Below are 16,058 nucleotides of genomic sequence, written 5' to 3'. Positions count from 1 at the left end.
GAAGAGAATAAAGTGTCACTCTCATGTTTCATGTTTTTAACACGCTATTGCAACTATCCCGGTCAATGTGGGTCCTTTAGCTCTGGACCTTCTACTTAAAACTTACTACTTGAGGTCAATGTGATATATCGTGGGCCGCAAAATCGGGATGCAACTCTTTTATATCTCATAAAATCTTAAAATTTGAATCTCAAGATTTTTAAATTGAACTAGTAAATTTTAAGTTAATCATGAGAAACAAGTTGATCAAATTTTCATTATAGATATATATATATATATATATATATATATATATATTGAACCAAGCTTTATGAGGCCAGCATCCATCTCACCTCTGCTCGGCTGGCTTGTAAGGATGTAAGAATTATTTGTGCGGCCAGACAAACCTAAGAGCATTGTTGCTTAGGTTAAGGCGCCTTGTGTCAACTTCACTTGCTTTGTCTTTTCTGTGCATTTAATTTAAATGAAAATTTCCTCCGCAGAATGATGTGTAAACGTGCATTGATACTACTACACTGTACACTCCAACTATGTATAACACCAACGAGGTAAGCATTACGCAGTTGAAGGTGGAAAATTAGGTCTCAAATGATTGTGATTAGGTTGAATAGAGAGAAAGGTACAAGGAGCGTGCTTTCATTTTGTACCTTCACCTTCGCTTCCCAAAATTATACTCTAATAAGAATTTTGTTAAATAATCATTGTGTATGAAAATGAATGTCTGCCAAACGGAAAAACTCATGTTGCTCTTGACCACTCCCTATTTCAACGCTCTGCCTCATTCTCATTCTTAAATAGTCTGAACAAACATAGACGAAAAGCATTACACTCCTTTTCCATTCAGTTAGAAGAGATAGGGAAGTGAACATCAACCATTAACTCAAGCGAGGGATGGCGGTAGAATGTTATCATAAACTCATATAAGCCCGTGCAGCATGTGCTTTGTGTGCATGTTTGATGGTTAATGATGCTGTGTTTCTCACTGAGGAAACCTTTTTGTTGTGCATGTTTGTCCATCCTTGCTTCATCGCCCATCTAACTCTTTGCTTCACAATATTTAACATTCATGCAAGTTAAGCAGACTTTAACCATCATGAGAAGTCAGACTGCCATACACTTAGCCTTTCTTGTGTGTGTTTGAGAGAGAGAGAGAGTTTTTTCAAAAGGCTAAGGGAGGGCGGAAGAGGAGGCAAAAGGCAAAAGAAGAGTGAGAGGAGTGGATGAAAGGGGAGGCAAAAAAGCAAAAGGAAATAAGGGTCTGTGTCCCACCTCTTCCTAGCGCTCTCAAACCACCATCATTACAATCAGTGCTCCCCATTTGTGTGTTAATTCTTTATCTGGCACCTTCTTTTTCTTTTTCTTCATTTTTTTCCCTTTTATTTCTTCTTTCTTTTCTTGCCCTTGTCATCGCTATCCCATTGCATATTACAGCTGGTTTTCGTTAATTAATTGCTTTTCTTATGCGGTTAATCATAGAATCCAAAGTTCCCAATGCAACAAATACTGTACCAATATTCTCAGGGGATGGGAAACTTTTTGTTCTCAAAAAGACTCAGAAATAAAGCTCAGAATTTTGCAGAGACCTAAGAAGACTGATGAATTTTCTCCCCAGGAAATGTATACTTTTAAGGGGGACCAATATAACCTTCTCCAGGCGTGGCCATAGCCCAATTCCTGGAATAGTCTAAACTCTAAGATATAAGCTAGTTTTCTGAGGGCAATGGTCCACAAAGAGGGGACAGGTTTGCCTCTAGATTTAAAGTAGAGACAGCACTTGGATTTTTTGCAATATATTTAATTTTCTTAATTTATTGCTGGTGACAATTTGTTGGAACCAATTTTCTGTTGAAATAGGTCCCAAATTTACTATTTTGCTCCTCATCCAAAAGATATATTGAGGCCCCTCCCTTTGATTTTTGTTTATTGTTCAACAGTTTTTCATCTCGCTTTTGTCAGGGAGAAGTATGCTTTCACCTGTTTAATTCGCATAATGGTTTTCCTTTTTTGATTGAGGGGTTTGCCACAGTTAAGATATATGGTGTGGTACATTATTGGCCCTCAATGCACTCTCGTTTCTCCTTTTTAATTAAATGATCAGTTAGATTTCTTCTTCCATATATTATATATATATAAACTATAGATTTCTCATAATTAGAATTGAAAGTGCAAATGAAGACAATAATGGTAGATAACGGGCTCAAGCTTCAATTTGTTACATACCTAAATCAAAAGTTATGGAAAGGTGACAGATCCAATTGAATAATTTCTCAATCAAAGAACCATTCAAACATTGAGAAGTTACTCTATTATTTAATCTGTTTCGAAGTTTGGTTAATTAATGAATTATATATCTATTAATGGACTTGATCGATATAACAAAAATACCATACTCATTTATGATTTTACGTTTATAATAGATATAAATAAATTGTTATATCAAATGTTTGATTTATTAGATATTAATCGTATATAAAATTAATTAATTTTAATACTCGTATAATTTGATCCCTTTTTTATATATATAATAAAAAAATTAGCATAAAAGTGAAATCTAACTCAAATTTCAATTTAACTCCTTGGACGAAGGAGGTGGTACGAATTGCTGGTGTTCACCTGCATTGTCCAAGATGAAAAGAGTCGTGTCATTGTATAGCAATTCCATCCCCATCTAGCCGCTCCTTCAGTACAGTTGAATCAATTTTTTATTAATAATAAAAAAGAAACCCTGAATTAAAAACGGCCAAAGGGAGACCATGCTTTCGATAATTGTTAGTATTATCCAACCAGGTGTGGTCCATCCAGGAGGTCGAGCGGCGTTCTTCGTGTGTGTAGGGCAGAAGGCTGGACATCAACATAATTCTACTGTTTCTTCACACACATACACACACACATAGAGCCATTGCTGAAAGATATGTAAGATATTTTTACCTTTGTGTACTGAAATGTTAACAGAGGATGCTTTCACCACCAATTTTGAAACATACATACATACATACATACATACATACATACATAGTATCTCATCATTCCTCTTCCTATATATCTAGGTGTTTTCAACCCAACTTGGGGGAGCTGAACTTTGGGCATTGAAAAAAGGTACAAAAAGGCAAGATGATAGAACCAAGTTAATATTTGACATTTTGTAATCAGTCAAAATCTATTCACATTTGCTGTTTCCATCATGACTTTTTCCTTCCTCCTTGATAGATGTAGTTGGTCCATGCATTAACATATATAATTGGTCCGTTCGATTTGAATCCCAGACTATCTTTCGTATCAAAGGGAGAAATGTGTATACAAAAGATTCTTAGCTAGTTTGAACATGGAAATCAACCAAAATATATATATCATCACCACACAAAATCGTGTCTAGTTCACGTTGTTTGATAGTTTGAATAAAAAAGAGAAAACGAGGCGGAAGAATATGTATAGCTTAATTAGGCTTGTTCAGCAGCTACCACTTGAAAAATCCAAAAAGTCGTGGTGGACAGAAGCAATATTTCTGTGCATTGGTATAGTTGTAGATTTGGACAGTTCAACCATCGCTCATGCTTATCCCAACTGAAATAGAATCCAGTTTGATGCTCGCTCTTCAGCCCTACACCTACCTACCTAGCTCGTTGATTATGAAAACTTTCCTTCGCACCATTTTTGCCATTAAACCAACACTTTCAGATTACTACACAACAAAACCAAAATAACAAATGCATTCAATTTTTTACTAGAAGAAATTGGATTCTCTCTTCTGTTGTTTTCCATGATAATTAATGATTCGGTCGAGGCTTTCTTTTTAGTTAAGTAGATAGGTGAGTTACGTATGGAAAGAACCTCCACTTGATTAATTATTCATTTTGGAAAATCACAACATGTAATCCAATGGTACAAGAGTCTTTCATCTAGACTCATATATCCTCCATTTTTACTATTCTCCAGTTATAAGCTCATCAGATGGCTTTGAAATTAACCTTTTGGCCCCTCTAAAACAATGCTTAAAAATAAAATTTATTGGTTATCATTGGGAATGAGGAACAAGCGACCCTTACATGATTACAGTACAAGATTAAGCAAAATATACTTTCACAATTTTCTTGGATGATGTCTTAGTTACCACGCGAACCGTGTGGTATGATACCCAAAGGGCCCCTCTTTCGATTAAAACTATCAACTATGACATATATATATATATATATATATATATATATAAGTGCTGTACCCTGCATTTAATTATCTCTTTTTAATTCCATTTATGATCCTGTTTTCATTTCTTGTCAAATATTACATCTTTTTTATGGATTAAAGAATTCAACAATTTGGAAGCGTGGCTTATGATTTTAGACAATTCAAAAGAAAGCCTTAAAGCTTGCACCCTGGAAATATGTATGCAAAGATTTCATGTGAACAATAAGTCTGATTCTTTTGATTGTTTATGATATTCCAGACAAATGGCCTGGACAGTAGAAGCTTTCAACAATGAATGGCACCTTATTTGACTGCAAAAATGTATAGGGCTACTTGAATTTTTCAGGCCCCCTTTGTGGGATCACCTTACTGCCCTTTTGGTCAAAAAACACACTTTAAAATGCTCTACCAGAAATTTAAAAGAAAAGAGAAAAGAAAATCCTATGTAACTTAATTGTAATCAACTTTTTAAACAGTGGTTGATCCACATAAAAATCTACCTTTAAATTCGGAGTTAAATAGTAGTGAATAGTAATTATATATCTTCCCTTCCTTCTAAAAAGCACAGAGATTGGTTTGTTTACAAGCTTTCAGCAAAAGGTGAGTTTGTTGGAGTTTATTTTATGCCAAGAGTTCCTTCGAGCTGGAACCCTATAGCCTGAAAATTTCTGTGTCTGATTAAAATTTAAAGTAGAGGAGAGGGAACAAAATCATCTTTAGTGGTTATATTTACTTAATTCAATTTTATCTTAGGATTGGGATATGTGGGTTAAAAGCCTAGTGGGGCTAAAAATGAGACATTGAGCACTATTTGTGTAAGCTTGACTAAAGCAAAAGTGTGTGGCAAAGCACAAAAGTGAGGTTCCCCTGAGAAAGATCAGTGAATTACAACATATTGAACCCTAGTTTACATCTAGAAGTATGAATGCATTGTATTAAATACATGACTAGTAATAAAGGTCTTGAATGAAAAATTAGAAGATTGAATTTTTCAAAGGTAAAAAAGGAGACATAGAAATGGAGGAGGGGGAGGTGAGGACGGTGCAGCCGTGGCCTACCAATGAAACTCGGGTACGCATATTGGTCTCTCAAGGCTTTCTATTTTCATGAAAGAAAATGATTAAATGAGAAGCTATTCAGCAAGCTTTCTTAATTCAATTTCACTGGCAAAAGTAGCCCACGGTGTATGTTGGAAATTAATTCTCAATTTTAGAAAAATGGGGCACTTAGAAAGACACTTTCATTTATGGCTTACCTCACTATTCCAAAGAAGAAAAAAATTTTGAACTTGAAAAGGAAATCAAATGATGGTGTATAATTTTTTTACTTAAGTGTAAGAACCTTAGGTAAACAAAACTATAAATATGGTAAAGATCAGCCTCTTGGAAACAGGAGAGTAATGTACTGAAATAAGTACGAGGGATAAAAGGCAAGAAATTGAGTTGAATTTATTACTGAGGTTTCTTTTTATTATTATTATTTTTCTTGTACAAGGTAAGAATAAGATGGCACAGTTAGGGATACAGATTCATGTGAAAATAGACTTGCATAATGAAGCAGGAGCATCTGGCTTCCTAAACGGACCCCACACTTTACTTTGAGAGTGGTCCACCAACTCATTGGTAAGGTTGGTGGGCCATCCCACTTTGTTTGCCCAAACAGAGAACCAGACTGGTGGGGTGTTGGCTGGCAGGGCTGGCCTAGCTTAAGTGCTTTTGATTCAAAGAAATTTCCGCACCCTTGTATCTAGGAGTTACAATTGTGCTACTAACCATCAAAAATTATATCCCAAACACTTATTTCATCCCTTACCATAAAATTTGCCCTCTTTACATGGAAATGGATTTAGTTGTTTTGAGATTCTAATGGTTACTTAAATTCTGTCAAAAGTATTGTTGGATTGATGCTTCAGGGAAAAAAAAAATTGCCTTTAGTCACTCTGACTCAAAGCTTCGATGTTGTTTTGTTTACTGGGTGGGAAATGTTTATTTAATTATTTTCAGTCTTCTTGGCTGTCATTCCTATTTCAAACCGCCTTTTCTAGTCTAAATAAAACCACTTCCCCTGCTGCTCCCTCTCTCTGCTGTTCTTCTGTATTGTCAATATCTTTCAATTTCTCTCTCTTATTGAAACCATTTCAAGTTTCCTTCTTTTGATTCCCCAAACTCTCTCTTCCTCTCTCTCATTGAAAGCACAGCTCCCCATATTCATCTTGTCTAACAACTCTTCCTCTTTCCTTCTTGAACCTTTTGACGATTCCTAAATCTCTCTGTACATAGCAAGAAACAGAGCATCATTAATGGCAGCCAACAAATTTGCAACCATGTTGCATAAAAACACAAACAGGATCACTCTTATTCTTGTCTACGCGTTGCTAGAATGGATCCTGATCATTCTCCTTCTTCTCAATTCTCTCTTCTCTTATCTCATCATCAAATTTGCTGATTACTTTGGTCTTAAAAGGCCCTGCCTTTGGTGTACTAGGCTTGATCACATCTTTGAGCCATCAAAGTACAATAATTCTTATAGAGATCTTGTGTGTGATGATCATGCTAATGAGATTTCGAAACTGGGTTACTGTTCAAATCATAGGAAACTAGCAGAATCTCAAGATATGTGTGAGGATTGCTTGTCCTCTTCACGGTCGGATTTTTCTGACTTGTCAAAGAAGATAGCTTTTTTTCCATGGATGAAGCAGGTTGGTTTGATCCAGGATGGTGGTGATAAAGTGATAGAAAATGGTGATGAGAATTTCAAGTGTTCTTTCTGTGGCGTCATGTTGGAGAAAAAGTGGAACTTTCCTTATCTCCTGATTAAGCCTTCTTGGGAGGTTTTGGATTATCCCCAGAAAGGAAATTTAATTACTGAAGCTGGAGGAGTTGGTGGTGTTGCAGATGAAGGTAATGCTTCAGAAGGAATCAGATCAGATTTTGTGGCTGATTATCAGGAAGATGAACAGGGGGTTGAAGCAAACAACAGAATTGAGATCATTTCTGTTGGCGATGATGAAGCTGATAAAGGAAGAGAAATGGAGAAAGAGGAGGATTTTTCATGTTTTATTTCTAGTTTTGATTGCAATCAAATGGCTGCTAATGAGGATGATAAACATGATGTGGTTATAGAGAAAGATCAAGTACCCATGGAAGAAGAAGGAAACTTAAATGTGTCAACGGATAGTCAGGTGGTGACTCAAGTCGCTTGCAGCAAAGAGGAGTCTCCTGAATTTCTACCTAAGCATCTAGAGTTCTACATCGAGGGGGATGACTGTCATTTGATTCCAGTTGAATTGATCGATTCTGCTGCTGTAGAAAGTCGAAGAATATACAAGTTTAGAGAGGAAGATCAAGTTATTTCTGATAATGGAGATGTTATTTTGGACTTTGATTTGCATCCTGGTGCACTAGTGGAATTGGTTGTGGAGAACAAATGCAGTTCAGGAGAGAAAGTGACATTACTTTCAGCCCAAGAGAGTGAGGATGAAACCAGTGTTGCAGTAGTTGAATCAGTGGAGTCGAATGAGAAGAAAGAGAGCTTCTCAGAACATGCAGGAGAGGAAGATTTGATAGAGGAGGAAGATGAGCAAGTTGCTACCTCTCAAGCAACTCAGACCCCTTCGAACGAAGCTGATGATGCTCAAGGAAGTGCAGCAACAAGAGACGGGGAAATGGATGTAGATGTTAATCAAGGTACTTGTTTATTTCAATTTAATTGGAATTTTAGCTGATTCCTATTGTTGAATTATTAAGTTTGAACAATTTGTCAATTTTATGCAGTTTCTGATGAGCAAAATGATGAAATTGAAGCAGAGATCTCAATAGGGACAGATATTCCTGATCATGAACCAATTGAAGATGTTCAAATGCAACATTTGTACGAATGCACACAAGAAGATCCCTCCCCCAGTTCTGCTCAATTGCATGCAGATGATGATCATGGTAAACCGTGATTTCAAACTTAGAATTGTCTTTTATATTTTATAATTTATTTGATGTGTCAATCTTGGATTCCTTTACATTAGGCTCCAAGAATGCTGAGGAAGAAACTATACAGTTTAAAACCATGACAGTTGAGACATGTGACCAAGCAATAAAAAACCATTTATCAATATCTTCAGAGCTTAATGAGATTGAGGAAGATAAAGTTCCTGATACACCCACTTCTATAGATAGCCTCCACCAGTTGCACAAGAAGTTGCTATTGCTTGACAGAAGAGAATCAGGAACAGAAGATTCATTGGATGGAAGTGTTTTTAGTGACATTGAGGGTGCTGATGGGGTACTAACCGTTGAGAAGTTGAAATCAGCATTGAAAGCTGAAAGGAAGGCTTTAAATGCTTTGTACACAGAACTTGAGGAAGAGAGAAGTGCATCTGCTGTGGCAGCAAACCAGACAATGGCAATGATAAATAGGCTTCAAGAAGAGAAGGCTGCAATGCAGATGGAAGCTTTGCAGTATCAGAGGATGATGGAAGAACAGTCTGAGTATGACCAGGAAGCTTTGCAGCTTCTTAACGAGCTTATGGTCAAGAGAGAGAAAGAGAAGGCAGAGCTTGAAAAAGAGCTGGAGGTGTATCGCAGGAAGGTGCAGGATTATGAGACCAGAGAGAAAATGATAATGCTGAGAAGAAGGAAAGAAGACAGCACTAGGAGCGCAACTTCTGCATCTTGCAGCAATGCTGAGGATAGTGATGGACTATCAGTTGATTTGAACCATGAACCAAAGGAAGAAGATAGCTTTGATAACCATCCAGAGGATAGCAACCAGAATACCCCTGCTGATGCAGTTTTGTATTTGGAGGAGTCATTGGCTAACTTTGAGGAAGAGAGGCTATCCATTCTAGAACAGCTCAAGGTTTTGGAAGAGAAATTGGTTTCATTGAATGATGAAGAGGAACAGCATTTTGAGGATATAAAATCAGTTGAGTATTTGTATGAAGAGAATGGGAACGGCTTCCATGAGAGTTCTGATTTCAGCTATGAAACAAATGGGGTTGCCAATGGTCATTTCAAGGGAGTGAATGGGAAACATCACCAAGAGAAAAAACTCATGGCTGCAAAGGCGAAGAGACTTCTCCCTCTTTTTGATGCCACTGATGCTGAAATTGAAGATGGGATATTGAATGGACACGAAAATGGCTTTGATTCTGTTGCCTTGCAACATTTCTCACCACCCAACTCTGAACTAGAGAGCAAAAAGCTTGCTATTGAGGAGGAGGTGGATCATGTTTATGAGAGACTACAAGCGCTTGAGGCAGATAGGGAGTTTCTAAAGCATTGTATCAGCTCCTTGAGGAAGGGAGATAAAGGAATCTATCTTCTTCAAGAGATTTTACAACATCTTCGTGATTTGAGAAGTGTGGAACTCAGAGTAAGGAGTATTGGAGATGCTGCTATGTAGTTGCATTCGGCAGAATACACTGGGAAGGCTAATCGGTAATCTGCTGTTCTCTGTATTCATATCCTAGAGTTATAGCTTCTTGTTATTTCTACCTTTCAGTTGTAATGGTATTTCTTTATTGATTTTATGTTGTTGATTATTGTAGAATGCTCCATTGGAGTTGCTTAACCGCCACAAATTTAGGATTAGAGAAAACACCAACTTGGGCGAATAGTCAGTGATACAGGTGCCAATGCAATTCCACATCTTCAACAATTTCAATGGGAAGTCCCTTAATGGAAGAGGGAGGCTCCTGCTATGGTCTGTTTGGTGATCTTGGTGGACTGAAAATTGAAGAGTCTTGTCATTTTCCCTTTGCATTTTCCCGGTTTCAGTGTCCAAGTAAATCCCAAAATTTTTGTGGGTTCAGCTCTTCATCACCTTTTGAGGAAAAGGAGGATGGTGAGTGTATGTGTGTGCAAGCTAGTGAGGTGAAAGCCAAGCTGTCATTTGTATGTTGTGAGAAAAGACATGGTCTGCAGAGCTGGAGAGATCCAACAAAGATTCCTGTGCCAGATTGCATAGCATTAGTTTATATTCAGACAGTTAGAACTAGAAGGCTCTTTTTGTCATTTTTTTAATCTTTTGAGGGAAGGGAAAGAAAGGGTAAGTAACCCCATTTTCCTTCTCATCTTTTGCATCATTTTCATCATCTGGTGGGTCTGTCTGTTATCTGAGGGGCAAAGTTGAGTTACTTGTATACTACATGCATCCATCTGTACGTATATAAAGTGAGTGTTTGTTTATACTGTTCTGGAGCTGTTTTCCGTTGTATATACATGTTCCTTGTTTCTAAAGTCTGTGACAGAGGTAGTCAGTCAGGTAGATGTACCAAGAACAAAAGTATAAAATAACAGTGAAATGTTATATTCTGAATAAGAAGCAAAGATTGCTTTCAGAGTTGATTTTGCTTTAAGCATAAAACAACCACCTAACCAGGCCAACAACAGTTTTCTATAATGAAATACTCCATGCAATCACTCCAAAGCGGTTGGTCCGACAGCTAAAACTATATCGTAACGCTATTGCAACATGATGCAGGCTTTCAAGTTGCACAAATTTTATGATATAAAAAGCCACTGCAATTTCCCTTTCTGCTATTTGTTGCAAATTAACATCATCAATTATCCATCCATCGTCCTCTAATATTTCTTTTTAAAATTGATAATTAAGGAAGCTAAAGCAAGAATACATATACTATATTATATCACATTAAACCTTTGCTGCAACCACCAAAGTTGCCTTTTCTATCCTATGAGATCACTGCTAATTTTATTGTTGTTATGCTAAGCCTCATCCGTCAAGTTGTCAGAATAATTTTGGTGCCAACTGAAAACATCAGTGTCTAATTTAGTAAAGACAAATTGAACACATCTTCTTGTACAACCAGATGACAGAATGCAGTTCTGTTTGGCCAACTGCAAGCAGAATAGGGTGAAACCGAGATGATCTGCGTCTGCCAGAATGAAGAAAGTGTAACTAATGGCTAACTTAGGAGTAGCCTAGCCAATTTTTTTAACACACTAAAGCAAACATCAAACAGAACGGAATTTAACTTCGGGGGCAGTTGCCCTCATCAAAGGATTTGCAGGGTGGCAATTATAGAGTCACATTCTACAGAATTATAAGCTGGTCTAAATCATACCTACATATCTGTTGATTACATGGTAAAGTCCCCTGGTTTATTCTCTTCACGTGTGTTAGTGAGTCATATCACTAAGGAATGAAGGCAGCCTCCCACAAAATATTACTATTTCCTTGACCTTTTTGGTCGAAGAAAGCAGCTGCACTGTGCTCTAATTATTGTATCAGCATGGTTGAACGACTTTCGGCGCAGTTTAAAAGCTTAATTATGATGATCAAGTTAAGATTAGGTAGCATTCATTTTGTTAATGAATTGGAGCTGTGATGTAAAGATGGCCTCATGTTCATGTTCCAAAACTTTTAACATTTGAGTAAGTCAGAGCAAATCCCTAGACCTGGAGTTCTTGGGATTAATGAGTGGATTCCAGAATGAAGGTTCTTGGTGCCTGTGCTCAAGGAAACCAGCCCCTTTTTTTTTTATGGGGGGAAAATGTATTGGACCTGTTCAATCTGCCCGATTGAGAATCTTAAAGCCATTCAGACTAACATTTAAAGTCTTGGAATTCAATAGGAATAAGCAAATTACTTAGAATATTCAGCAGAAAACAAAAACGAGTGTAATTTACTTGAAATATGCAGAATTGTTCTGTCCTTTTAGGAAAATTCCAAAGGAGAACAAGCATAGGCGCTTGACATTTGAATACTGCCGAAACTTAGGGTTGTAATGAATTCAAACTAGTTCCCAGGTAATCAGATTTAGCTTGGCAAGTGCCGGAACTGGATTTGTTCAGGGTCAAATCAAACGCAAGCTCCAGTAGTCGGATGATGACTCAAACCCAAGATGGAGTTGAACTTTATTTCGTCTTATTTTTTTCTTTTTACAAATTTTATGTTTTTATAGTTTTTAATGTTAAAAAATAAAAAATAAGAGAAGTATTGGTTTTTGTCAACAATAATTTGTCAAAGTTAATTGGTTTTTGCATTTCTTTTCTTCTCTTTATTTAAGTTGTTTGAAAAATATTTAAATCACATAATGAGTTCCTAAAGTTATAAATTTCATTCTTTGAATAGTTTTCGTGCCAAATTATATACACTCAGATAGAATAATGACAATATCTTAGTATAATTTATTACATATTATAACACATCTAACAAATTCTTGAGTTCCTTATATGGGTTTCTTCTTATATGGAACTCCTTAATCTAGTTGATCAATTTGATCGTCTTTAATTCTTCAATCAAAGAAACAAAAAATAATTAAAAAAAGAAAAACAATCCTTTATGGTTTTGTGATGCACATGCCCATGCATGTGGGCATGCTACAAACTATATGAAAACATCATGAAAAATTGTCTTAAAGAAGTTATTTTACATTATATAATTAGATTAATGGCGTATCATTGGTTCTTTTACTAAATATTTAAATAAATAGTCCCTCTACTCATAATTGTACCATCAAAATAGTCCTAAACCTAACACCATTAATAATTTAATATCGCATCATTTTATTCCTTATGGTTAATATTTTAAGACTCGTATGTTTCTCAATATGCACCAAGGGGGAGAAAAAAAATCATTGGAATAGTAACATGTTCATCTCTAGAAGATTGTGATAATTGTCTTGTTCAAGGAATCCTTAATTATACATTTAGTACTTAAATTTAATCAAATGCTCAATTTGATATCTAAAATTTAAATATATAGAATTAAGTTTTTGAATTTTGTTTTTATTTACAAGTATGAACGGGAGACTAACTCGATTAGGTAAATAAGTGACATGTCTAAAACCATTTGATAAGAATGGGTTACATGTCTAAAATTGTTTAAATTCTGGTTTTTTCATAAGTTTTTTTTTTTGAATTGAAAAAAAAAACCTAAAAGTCCCAAAAAAGTTTAGAAAAATTTTACAAAGAAACAAGGAGGAGAGAGAAATACTAGAGAAAGAGGAAAGAAAATAAAGATAAGCAAGAGGAGGACGAGGAAGGAACGAGCACGGTGATCTAGACAACCATGGCGCAGATTGCATGATTTATTTGATGCAAGTTAAATCGATGCAATCTACTTGGTTTAAGGAAGATCAAGGTTGACCCTCCCTTTCGCCTTCCTTTCCGTTTCTTTTTTCATTTTTTAATTTGTAAAATATGGTACAAGAAAGAAAATATGGCACAGCAAATGAAGGAATTGCCGTAACCTGCAGGTCTAAAAATTTGACCGTTAGACGTGGATGGTTTAGAGAGTCGTCACTAATCCTTTTTATATAAGTGCGATTGACCATCTATTAAATTTGTTCTATTTAACGAAGTTTTAAATCGACTTTAAATCTGTCTAAAGAACAACAAACTAATATACGTATTTTATTCAAAGTTGAATTCGGGAGTACGGGTATGCATAGAGAATGATTACCACTCCTATGATGCCCATTCTACGAACGATGCCATTTAATCATATATTATCATAACCCATTAATTTTGTTCTCATGTTTCCTTAATTATTATTTATTTAACAAATTAAAATATTTTATTTGATTTTACAAGTGTGACGTGCACATGTTACAATTATGAAATGCATGGCAAAAAATCTGAGTAATGCCAAACGAAAACCTTTTACTGAGTGTACTTTCCGAATCTGCTCATCATACTGATGAGATTCGAAAGTATTCTCTCAACTAGGAAGATACCTAGGAAGCTCACATTCACAAATTTACTAGGTAGATCCCATCATTGGGATAGTTATTTGTGAATAAAAAAGGTCCCATCGTATTACTCTAAACGGGTAAAAACCTTTTATTAAAGATATTACTCTAAACTCTCCCATCGTATTGATAGAACTTGAAAATATCTTTCACCTAGGGAGTTTTTAAAAAAAAACTCGCATTCACAAGCTTCCTCAGAAAGTCTCATCAATAGGTCAGTCGCTTGCAATTAAAAATAATATTTCTTTATGAATGCAAATCTATTATGAGCAGAAGCTTTTTATTAAATATATTCTTCAAGCCCTCCCATCATACTAGTAGAATTCAGAGATATTTTTTCACTTAGAAAACTTTTTAAAGAAACTCACTTTTGCAAGCTCCCTTGAAAAGTCTCATCATCAGGATTTATACTCGTATATAGAATATCTCTACATGCCATGACATTTACCCATGCCAAAATGAGTATGCGATATACTTATAAATTCTAATATTCATTTCTTATCTTTAAAAATCTTATTATTTCTTTATGTATGCATATATACCGTGAAAGAATATTTTGTATTTGCTTATTATTCCTATATAACTATTTTTTATTTCATTGTGTATTTTGCTATGTGAATACTTATTTATCTTACTATATAAACCTCCCTAAAAATCATATTTTTGAATCAAGTATTTTTATTTAATTACTATTATTTATGTATATGTATTTTATCCATTTCTTTTTGTATTATTATTATTGTTACCACATTTGTTGTTATCATTAATTCTCTATTTCTTTTGTTTGTATATCTTGATTAAGTGGAAATTAAATATATGTAATTTTTATTTATTTAAGACTAGAAATTTCGAGATTCAGATTAAGACCCTCCCATCGTAGTGGTGGGATCTTAACCGATGTCCCAAATTTAAGGAAATTCTTTTAGAATTGTAACTTCTCATGTTTCATATGAATATCCTATCATCGGTATTGGTTCCAAATCAAACATTATATCTTTATACTTAATAATGTCATACTAGGTCTTATTCTTTTTATTTTATATTTTTATTTATTTTATTTATTTATTTATTTAGACCAAACCTAGAAACTTTCCTAACTACAAATATTGTTCCAAAATACATATATTATAATTATTACTATCATTTCTCTATCCTTTTAGAAATAAATACTTTTTCTATTTTACTAATTTACCTAACCGATTTTATTCATGATTAAATATATTTTATTTTACCTTATGTTTTCTTTCATTTGTAAAAGTCTATTTCTTTATAACTATGCATTCTTTTTTTTTTGTTATTATTATTTTTTTATTTTCTATCTATTTTGATTTTCTAATGTTAAAATGGACCTACATGTTTATATATATAATTTTTCCTTAAAATGGTTTAAAATTAAACTAAAAATATATTTTATTTAAGCAAAATGAGCTAGACCCAAAATCAACCTAAATAAACCCAAATAAAAGAGAAGAATTATACTTTATTGGGCTAAGATTGGCCTAGTTTCACAGGCTCATAGAAGATCCAAACTTGTTGCGCTCCAAAGCCCATGATGCTGTGCTCAAAACGCACCCTTTTGGTGCTTGTATGGCCACTTCAAATGTCACCCTTTAGAGCCAAACATGCTCTTCCTTCCATTTCTCCTTCTCTTTTTCTCTTTCTACCACCATTCTCTCTACCTTCTCTCTAAAATTTTTCTTCCTCTTCTCTCTCTCTCTTTCTCTCTCTTGGCCAGTAACTCTCTTTTCTCTCCCTTTGCTCCTTGGCCGACGACTTTCCTCTCTTTCTCTCTTTCTGTGATAGCAACTTTCCTTCCCTCTCTCTCTTTCTTTTGGCTTTTCGTTTCCCTGTTGGTTTTTTTTGTATCCCCTTTTTGTTTGTTGTTCTGCCCCTTTTTTAAAGAGCCAGATTATCCAAATTTTTGGATAATCTACAAGTGAAATCATGCTCTTCTGAGCATGAATTCACTGGGCTCTTGGCATAAGCAAGCTCGAGGTAGGCAGTCAGAGATGACCCCTTCTCCCCTAAATCTGACTGCTTCCAAGGGCATTAATGCCTTGCAATGATAATGATTGATTATAGAGGAAGCACTATGTATTAGATTTTTTATTTTTTATTTTTTTTGTTTTATTGTTTTTTCATTATTTGGGAAAAAAGAAAGGTGTCT

The 16,058-nt window shown here is 35.1% G+C and overlaps 1 protein-coding gene across 1 annotated transcript; it reads left to right on the top strand.

Annotated features, from left to right (window-relative positions):
* The first annotated feature begins 6,055 nt into the window (after nt 1-6,055).
* On the top strand, nt 6,056-10,361 carry LOC110423151 (myosin-binding protein (Protein of unknown function, DUF593)). The gene is made up of 4 exons (XM_021437298.2): nt 6,056-7,865; nt 7,953-8,114; nt 8,198-9,611; nt 9,722-10,361. Exons 1-3 carry the CDS (start codon nt 6,479-6,481, stop codon nt 9,574-9,576), a joined length of 2,928 nt encoding a protein of 975 aa, XP_021292973.1. The 5' UTR covers nt 6,056-6,478; the 3' UTR covers nt 9,577-9,611; nt 9,722-10,361.
* Nucleotides 10,362-16,058: the final 5,697 nt, after the last annotated feature.

The sequence above is a fragment of the Theobroma umbraticum genome, unplaced genomic scaffold (assembly GCF_002168275.2).
Source record: "Theobroma umbraticum cultivar Fairchild unplaced genomic scaffold, ASM216827v3 scaffold_20.0, whole genome shotgun sequence".
NCBI classification, from domain to species: Eukaryota; Viridiplantae; Streptophyta; class Magnoliopsida; order Malvales; family Malvaceae; genus Theobroma; species Theobroma umbraticum.
The sequence above is the reverse complement of the archived record's forward strand: the minus strand, read 5'-3'. Positions and strand labels throughout refer to the sequence as shown.